This window comes from Passer montanus, unplaced genomic scaffold (genome assembly GCF_014805655.1).
Source record: "Passer montanus isolate IOZ18808 unplaced genomic scaffold, ASM1480565v1 scaffold21, whole genome shotgun sequence".
Lineage (NCBI taxonomy): Eukaryota > Metazoa > Chordata > Aves > Passeriformes > Passeridae > Passer > Passer montanus.
In genome coordinates this window covers 2039219-2049038 of record NW_024366703.1, presented here as the reverse complement: position 1 = coordinate 2049038, position 9820 = coordinate 2039219, and the positions used below count along the sequence as shown (strand labels likewise).

The 9820-nt window shown below is 41.4% G+C and overlaps 1 protein-coding gene across 1 annotated transcript in view; it reads right to left on the bottom strand.

The window, feature by feature from the left end:
- Nucleotides 1-2995: 2995 nt before the first annotated feature.
- The window catches only part of WDFY4 (WDFY family member 4), a 132330-nt gene continuing 125505 nt past the window's right edge, over nt 2996-9820 (bottom strand). Inside the window, exons 63-66 of the mRNA XM_039709353.1 lie at nt 7508-7690; nt 6808-6895; nt 4441-4552; nt 2996-3490 (exon numbers count right to left, since the gene is read on the bottom strand). Of these exons, the coding sequence (XP_039565287.1) occupies nt 3424-3490; nt 4441-4552; nt 6808-6895; nt 7508-7690 (450 nt within the window). The 3' untranslated portion in view covers nt 2996-3423. The remainder of the gene's footprint in view (nt 3491-4440; nt 4553-6807; nt 6896-7507; nt 7691-9820) is intronic.

The window sequence follows — 9820 nt, the reverse complement described above, 5'->3', positions numbered from 1 at the left end:
TAAATTCTCTTTTTTTGAGGATGCAAAGGCCTTGCTGTGCATGGGCAAATATTGCCTCCTGAGTGTTAACTAGCCTGGAGAATGCTAGAGATCAGACTCTACTTAATGCTCAGTGTAATACTTATAAGAGTTCTGTTGATGAAAAAGGAAGCAAGATAGCCTGTGTAATTAAGGCATTTTAGGGTTTATGGTACTCAATTAGATTAAACTAGTTTTTAAAGTCACAAAGGTTTGGTTGTTCCACATTTCTCTTCTTCATTTCCCTATAGGGCAGAGTTAAAATTATTTCTGCATTTCTTATCCTAATAGCATTGGATTTCTTCTAAGGATAATTCTCACCCTGAGCTACTTACCCCGTGGAAAAGTTGGTTCTGAGATAATTATAACACTTTGTTGATGTTCACACTGTTTCACTTACAGTAACAACGGAGCTGTGCTAAAAGTATTTGCCGTGGAATTGCTATACTTAATTTTTCAAGCATATTCTAGATCTGCTACCTCTACATCCCAAGCATGTGTCACATCAGGGTATTCACAGTTCACAGCACTACTGCCCCTGGTCTACCACCAAGTATTTTCCAAGTATCAATCAAAGCCACCTCCACATCCAGAGCTGATGGAATTTCCTGGATATTTTCATGGACATTCACAATTTACCAAATATGCAGGAGATCAAAACAAATATTAAAACAGATGGCTGCAAGAGGGTTGGTTTCAGGTGATCCTTCAACTATTTATTACAAATATTGAGCAAAAACTTCCTGTCCCAGAGACTTACCTGTAGAAAAATGACCTGGTAGCACTCCACCCTGTCACACACACAGGCTGTATCAGAAGCCCAGAAAATTTGATGTCTGCAGCATGCTGACATTTGTACCTTAACTCTGCAATGTGAGTCATGCTTTTGGTACTGACAGTATGTGCTTCTTCCCATGATTTATGTCATTGGGGTTCATATCTGAAGCTAGAGACGAACCCAAAATTTTTTCAACCAAGCATTGTTGTACAGCAAATCATTCCTAATGAGAACTTTTACCAGGACAAAATTGCAACCCACTTCTATTCATCTGCCTTTTATATTCTCCCAAATTACAGCTCCTTGAAGACGAGGAGAAGCTTGGGAAAACATTTAATGTGCTGACTTGCATTCACACATGCACACTCTGGATCTGTTCTCTGTGATTCAAAACAGATGTTGCTGAAGCAACTATTGAAGATTTAAGAGAACTGATGTTAGGCACAAGGAGCTGAGCCTGTCAAATCCACACATGGCCAGCCTACATCTGGTCTCTTATACCAAACAAAGCCAGGTTGATGTCTGGAGTATTGGAGCCATTCGTGCAGCTGCCCAGGCTGCACAGTAAGTGCCACTGCCAGCTCTAGAACAGGGACATCTGCTCTTGGCAAAGACAGGCTGCATGGAAAGGCTGAAAGAGGAGGCAATTTGCAAGCTATTCCAGATGCTTACCAGGTAAATGAAAACACAGGTAGTGACCTTTTTTCACAGCTCCTAATCACCTTTACCATGGATCAGTAAAGCTGTATTTGCAGTTGATAGGAATCCAGATCTTGCTGTCCATGTATCCAAATGTCAGCTTATTTCTAAGGAATGTGCAGAAGGAAGAAGAAAGAAGTGGTACAGTTTTGTAGACAATTGACCTTTCCACAGTCCTCAGGAAAAATAAAGATAGGAACAATTCACCTTTGCTTCATATTTTGATTTGAATATTGATGTGTCTTGGCCTGTATTCAGTGCATGTTTCCCTGAGCACAGGAAGATTAGTATTTGACTCATCAAGTCAGGCATGTGGAGGTCAGAAAGGAAGACCAGACAGGTTATCTGTGTAGACATAATGCAGACTTCCTTGTATGCCTGCATCATGAGCTTACACCTAATTACTGCATTTTCCACAGGCAATTACCTCACTCACTATGGAGATCAGGCAAAACCATGGCAGGGGGCTGTGGTGGGGACAAGTCTCAGCACTCTGTAGGGAAGAAGGTTGTTTGCTACAGGAGGATTTGCTCATTCAGCAACATAATTCAAAGGAAGAGTCATTAGCTAAGTAGTGTCCCATAGGAAGAATTAAAAGAAGACAGGTAAAAAGCTGTGTTCTACTCCAGATTCCTCCTAATATGCTAGCAAGTCTCTACCACCAAGATTTTGGCATATAGCAGTTCCTCATCTGCAGCACATGTGGGGCTTTGTTCCTGCTGTGTTATCCAGTCCCAGTGCACTGGAAATCAGGGAGCTGTCTGCTCAAGGATGTGTTTGGTGGTATGAACAAAAGACCCTTCATGTCCATAGTGTCCTTTGTGTTCTTCCTAGCACATCTCTGACCCAGTCTTCGTGTTCAGGATGCTGCTCTGCCTGTGTGCCTGCTCAGCCCTTCTTTATGTGAGGGAAGGTATTCAATCTCTTCACCAGGTCAAGGAGGAGCAGAAGGGAGAGGGAGTTATCAATTTAGCTCCTTTCAATTATGCTGAAATGTTAAAGAGGCTGATTTTTCACTGTTTTTCCATCCCCACTAGGGACACAAATGGCACTTGAATTTATTACACTGTAGTCTCAGCCTTCATTTACTACAAATACTCTTTTACCAAAAAGAGAGATGGTAGAGGTAAATCCTGAAGTATTTCTAATATACTGAACTCCAGAGAGTATAAGGACAATGTTAGAAAAAAGACAGAAAAGAAGGAAAATTAATGAATATGTTGACCAGCCATGTCAGATCTTTCTCCTCATCAATTCCATACATTTTGCCTGCCTTATTATAAAGTCAGAGATGGGAAACATTGCACCATAACACATGTTCACAGTGGGGCTGGATAAAGGCACCAGTGTCAGGCTGGGAATTCCAAACTGCACTTTGCAAACAAAATAGCTTTTCAAAAGGCATGCATATATTTTTATGCAAAGTCAGGGAGAAGGGAAGAATAAGAACGGAGATGTTAATATTCTTCATGTCAGTTAAGAACAAAAAATACTGGGACATACTCACTTACTTGTTTGAAGCCTGAGTATTTTTTATCTCATTATATTAAAAATACAATATGTTATTATTAAGCTACACTTCTCTTTGCCATAATCAAGGCAGTTTTATTTGCTAAATAATATTTGTGAAATAAAATGTATTATGTCAAATTCAGTATCTAAAATAACATTTTAAATACAAAAGTTTTCCCAAGACAAATACTACAAAAATCTCATTGTCTGTGTGCATATCTGTCAGTTTCTCTCACAACTTTGGGGTCCAGTGTCTAATTTAAATTATGTTTGACTGCAGGGTCAGTCCAACAACTCCCTTAAGATTCAGTCCCCAACCAGAGGCTTCCAGCTTCTCTGCTTCTCTTGTGCTCTGAAGGATAAATTTTCTCTCCATCCAAAGGGTTGAAAAACCAAGAAATCTTGACTGTTTCTTCCTACCCATCCACAGACCAGCAGTAGAGTCTTCCCCAGTCATCACCAACCAGGAGCTTGGAGGAATTTCTTGAGGAAGAGAGAAAAAGACAAAGAAAACCATGTTTAAGAAGAAGACACAAACAGGATCAAGGCTTTTCCTGTATGTGCAGCAATTAGGAGGATGCAATATCCAGGGGTGTACATTATCTTTAAAGTTGAAATTGAAGACCCATGTTAGAGAATATTCAGAGTTTGGTACTTCAAAGATTGAGCTTAGAATTGGATCCGAAATTTCCTAGAGTTCAGTGGGTGAACTGGGGACAACTTAACCAGATCAGAAGCTCTCACCCTTCTCTGGGATTCTATCTGCTGTCCAGAATCAGAATTCAGACTTGTTAGCATGATGTCCTGGCTTCAGCCAATGAAATCTCTGCTGCATGCAGTGCCACCCACACTAATGAAAGTAACCCTCACCCTGAACGTTCCCCCTTTCAATGAACATCAACATCACACTAACTGCTCTAAAGCTGAGCATGCAGAACGCGGGAACATTTTATCAACTATCAAAATTTCAACACTTTCAGAAAAAGAGACAGTAAGTTTTTTACAGTACATTAAAACATCTTGGAGTAGGAGATAACAAATATTACAGCCAGTTGACTGTGGGAGGAGCTTCAGTAAACTAAAATACTGCTGGCCTGTACAAACTGAGAGGAGTTGAACAACAATGTTGTCTTTTGGCCAAAAACTCCCTTTGTACATTTAAGGAGGTAGCATCTCCAACAACTCCTAGATAGGAGTTATTTCTGTGTTGAAGAGATGGTGTAGCAGCTACTAAGTTCTACAACTATTCTTGCCAAAACCTGCTATTGCTCCTGTCTTGTCTCCTACCTACCCAATGACTCCCCAACATCATTCATTAATGCAGCTCGCCAGGCTAGCTCCTTGAGGGGCTGCTTTTGGCTACAAGAGGTCCAACTGAGCTCTCAAAAGCCCCAACCCAGCCCCAGGGCCCCTCTGGTGGGCAGTGGCCCTACCTGGACACGGCCAGCGCCGTCACCGCCGGGCTCGTCCTGCTCGCCTTGCCAGTCAGGGCAGTGCTGGGATTCAGCTCCCGGCAGAGAACAAGATGTTTTCCACACTTGTTACCTGTTGTGTGGTTTACAAATAAATATTTAGAAAGTGTCTAGGGGGCAGCACGGATGAGATTGTTATTATTTACGGTCAGCAAGTTGTTAAGTTGAGAACAAATATATTTAATCTTGGCCTGTGCTGTTGCAAAATAGGCCCATCCCAATTTAATTTGTGGCTATGATAGTTACATGTGCTGACGTGCGGTGGTATCAATTGTGTGCTAAATTGGATTTGTGTATTATTGCTTTCTAAATTGCATGCCTAGTTCAGCAAAATTGTTCATCAGTTTTCACTGGCTCCGTGCTTAATAAGATGCCCCACAATACTTTGCTGCCAGGATATAATACAGCCTATAATTGCCTAGTAAAAAGAAATTACATAAAGCCCTGGTATTATCAACTTATCTAAATCTGCTCATAACAAAACCAATAATTAAATGCTGTGGACATTTCACATACACACACATATATACACACACCTAACAACATAACTCAATCACAGTTACTCTGGTCTTTCTAATGACTGTGTTTTGTATTAATTTTATTTTCTTTAATGCACAGAATGAGATGTGGGAATATTTGGTCATTTCAAATAATTCTGTAGTCATCTGAATAGTTTAAGGGAGTATGACCCTGTTTTGATTACACCTTTCAATTCTTTATTAAAAAAAATGCTGTTTCTGTATCCCTCTGAAAACACACAGCCTTATGCTCATGTGCAAACAGGTGTTGTCTCTACATATCACTGGATACGTGGGGTGGGCACAAATCTTTTATAGTCCTCTTGGACAAAAAACACAAACAAGAGTGTTCTGCTGTGCTCCCATGGATGGCTTTTAAGTCCTCATTTAGAAAACTGCTTAAGATATTCATTTTACAAATAGCTAAAATGTCAATCTGTTCAAAAACATTCAAATGCAATTATGTCTGGAAAGAGCTGCCATGGGAAGTTATAGACAAGAACTTCAGAAATTCTTAAATAAAAGGAGACTTTTCTATTCTTTTCTATTCTCTTTACCTCTATAGGTAAAGAGAATCCACAAAATGACTACAGAATACCACAGGAATTTTGGAAAGAATGTTAAATCTTTTGCTTTGAGTTATTGACAAAACAATCTTTGACTAGAGATGAGAACAGAAACAAATATGAAGTTACCACAGCCAGACTATCCCACATCTGGCATCTCAGGTGTTCTTACACCTTTCCCAGAAGCATCTGTCTCTGGCTACTCAGAGGATGACAAGGTGTTTGAGAAGCATCTGGTTAGGCCATTAAACATACAGAGGCATATTGGAAATATTTTCACACAACAATTTAAGCAATGCTGATGCCAAGTTCCATGAACAGCACTTCTGAAGATCTCTGTGGTAATGCCCAATTACTGTATAATATCTTTTTTTTTTTTGCAGATGTTACATCTATAGTTCTATATTTAAGCAAATTGTGTGCCTAAAATTGAAGTAATAGAGAATGTCTGTAATGAGGACCACAGCAAATAAGTGGAGTAAATTATACATAATAACATCACAGTCCCTTTCTCTTAGAAAAAACACTGGGAAAAGAAGAAATCTGTGCTATTTAGGATGTGCCTTTAAAGATTTCTGGCAGGTTTCAGCTCCTGCATTTGTTGGAACAGAGAAGTGAGCTTGAGTTGTTTTTAGTTCCAGTCAGCACCATAGTCCCACCATCTCATTAACCTCAGCCTTGCCAGAACTCCATGGTATCAGCTTCAGCTGCACACAGCCTTGAATAAACAGCTCCAAGCACTAGGGCCTGCTGCTGGCCTCCCACCAGTTTGAAGGACCTCTGACTTCTTTTAAGGTGGCAAAGACAGCAAACTTCTCTGTTTTGTGCCAGAGCAGGATCTGGCACTGCCCCCTCTGACGTGATGCCAGGATACTTTAGTACAGGCCATCAGCAGAGGTGCCAAGGCAGTGGCCTTTCTGGAGCCAGGAATATTTCCAGCCATTGGCTTACAGGTTCATGCAGAAAGGTCTTCTGAGGTTGACAGAACCCACGGGGGAGCCTGTGAAAAAGCCCTCAGCTTCATCTGGGTGTGCCTGTGAGATGGCTGGCTCAGGTGTGCTCTCTGTCACCAGGGTGGGGCAGTTGCCACCCACCACTGTTGCTGGTCACAGTAAGACTGCACCAGTTGCCCACACCATCTCCCCTTCACACCATGGTGCTCGCACCCCCTCTTCCTCCTCACCACCAAGCAAGGCTCTCAGCACTGGGTCCCCCTGCATTTCCAGCCCACGCTGTGGTCATACCTGTGCTGCCTGGCTCTTCCATCACACCGCTCTGCGCTCTCAGTCCAGCACCTTGCTCGGGGGTATTGCTGTATTTGGTCTTCCACAGCTGTGCCATTGAGGGGGTAAAAATGGAAAAAGCATGGCTCGTAACAATGAGAGAAAGATTCAGCTCCTGCTTCCCAGCAAGGGGTTGGGAACTGGGCTTCTAACAGCAGGATTTCGCAGTTGTCTCCCTCTCAGTCACTGTGTTGCAGGGTGTCACACTGGAGGAATGCATGCAAGGAGCTGCTGGGGTTGCAAGGCTGACACACTATCAAAAATCCCAGTAACCCAGGAAGTTTACCTACCACACTGGAGGCAGAATTGGCAGTGAATTCCTACTCATGAGAAAGTAGGTCTTAATATACTGAACTGTGAACTCTCAGAAACCATATTCAAATGTTTCTGAGGAGTGATAGAATTGCTGCTTTCAGAATCACCCCAGAATGGAAAGGATATTTTCAAAATTCTTCCTGTATGGCAAGCAGTCTTCTTGTCAGAAGGATAAAAGTTGATAGGAAGCCAATATTTTATTCTGATTTTCATTTCTACCCTCTCCTGCACTGTTAAGAAAGTGGCATGGGCTTTTAACAGCTCTCTCCTTCCATTTAGAATACAAAATATCTACCTCTGGTCTACAGTGACTGACGATTCCTTTTCCTCTCTCCCATCCACCTACCCTCACCACTCCATCTGTGCTTCCTGTGATGATGATGCTGCGTGTGTCCCAGTCCATCACTTCAGCAAAGCAGCAGCAAGCAATGTGGCAGGTGGGGCTGCAGGCAGTGCTGGTGCTTGCAAGGAGCTGGCCATTGACTGTCCACAGGTACAGGCGAGATCCCGCACAAGAGACAATGTCACCCTGTAACACAGCAAGAGGCAGTGTCTCAAAGTCCTACACTCATCCTCCACATAACTTTTAAATGCTGATTAGAAATTGCTGAACTGCTCTGATGTAAATTCTGGCCATTGTTTTTTCTACTGGGCAGAATATATAAAGCAGACAAAGTAAAAATGACTTTTTTTTCTATTAAAAATTCTGACATTTTTACATCACAGAAACCTGAAATATCTGTCTCAGATTTAGCAAGATAATGCAGAAAAAGAGTTTTTTCCCCACATTTTAAATGAAAATATTTAATGAAATGTTACCTTTCTGTTTTCCATAAAATCCAGGCTTTAAGTAAAAAAAGCAGACTGACAGTCTAACCCAGCTACCACCAGGGACAAGGGCTGTTCACAAGCAGTGCCTAGCACGGGTTCTGGGCCAGAACCAGCTCTTATAAGTTTTACAAATAAGCATTCCCTGAAACAAGGACATGGTTTTCACCTGCTTAGCTACAAAGCCTTTGGTGATTTCACAATCCTCCTCTGCCCCTCACAGGGAGCTCACTGTCATCGCATTTCTACACTGTGTTCTGCATTTGACCAGTGACCAGCTGTGCATCCAGTGACCTGCACTTGGGATGCAGAAAACATCCTTTGCACCTCTCCCCTCCACTCCATGCAGGTGCAGCCTTACCAGAGGCTGCTTTTAAGGAGCAAATACACAGGTAAGTCCTTAGAGAAACACGAAGAACCAAGAGCCAGTGCTGCAATTATAAATGATCTAATCAAAAGTGCATTTTGATCAAGTTATTAATTGAAATTCTACATGACTTTTCTACTCTTGATCCATAGTTAGAATCAGCTAAATAGAAGCTCAACAACAAAGTAATCTCATTCTGAGAAAGGACAGTGTGCCCTTAAATTAGCAGCATGCATCTGGTTTAAGTCAACTAACAGCTTACTTCACCCCTGCCTCATTTGGGGCCAGGGCTCTTCACACTGCTGGGCAGAATTCTGGAGATAAAAAATGATAGCATGTTCAAAACAGAGCTGCCAATAATTCAAGAGATTAAATTTCAGCTACCTTATCTGCATGAGAGTACATGATGTCCAGGCATTTGGCAATAATCTACAGTGCTTTTCAAGTCTGGATCAGGGATTTAAAACTAACTGAAATAATTACAGCAAGCTTTTACAATCCTCCTTAGTTTATGAACTTTTTGGGACAGTTCTTATTTTGTGTCTACGCTACACAAATACCATGAAGTTTGGATCTATAGATGGCATTTCCAGATGCTCAAGCAACTCCAACAAACATGTAATGAAGAGCATATCTGGGTTCTTATTTCACTGTTTTTTGTTTTTTTTTTTTTTCTTCAAAACTTTGCTTTAAACCATTCTGAATTTTTTCAGGAAAAAACCCTTGCTACCAATCCTGCAATTTTGTGTCAATCAAAACACTGTAACACGATGGAAACACTTTGTTTCTATTTTCATGCAGCTTTACAAAATATATAGAGAAGAATTAAACAAAAATTACATTTCAGAAGTGTTCTGTTTTGATAATGTCAAAAAGAATTTTTTCATCCACAAGATATGGACCTTTTTTTTTCCTTGAAGCTTCAGTCATACTTTTCTATGGTTTTTTCCTATATTAAGTGAACCTTTTGATATACTATTATCCAAACAGCTTAACCATTTGCACTGCAATAAAGTGGAGATCAGTCACCAGACTGTTCCTGGCACAGACTGTCTCATTTTTGGACAGTTCCAGGAGAGCAGATACCTGCAGAGGCTGCTGTGCTGGCAGAGAGAGAAATCTGTCCCCTTGGGATCTCAAGCAGCTCTGTGCCAGCTCTCCCCTTCATTTCTGAATGCTTAGCTCTGCTTCAACTCACTTCATAAGGGACCACCAAGATACTCTGAACTGGCCTGCTGAGGCCACTGGCCACTTTACACTAACCAGGACTGCTGGGACTGGGAGCTGAGCCGGCACTGAATAGACAACTTAATTCCCACCCTCTATTTGCTAGCCATCAGACTGCATGGTTAATAAAGCTCTGATAGGAGATGACTGTTTGGCACAGACCAAGTAGAGAATATCTGCCTGGTTTCTTATTCCTATGACCTCAATTTTGCTTTTGTACACTATCCAGGACTGGAT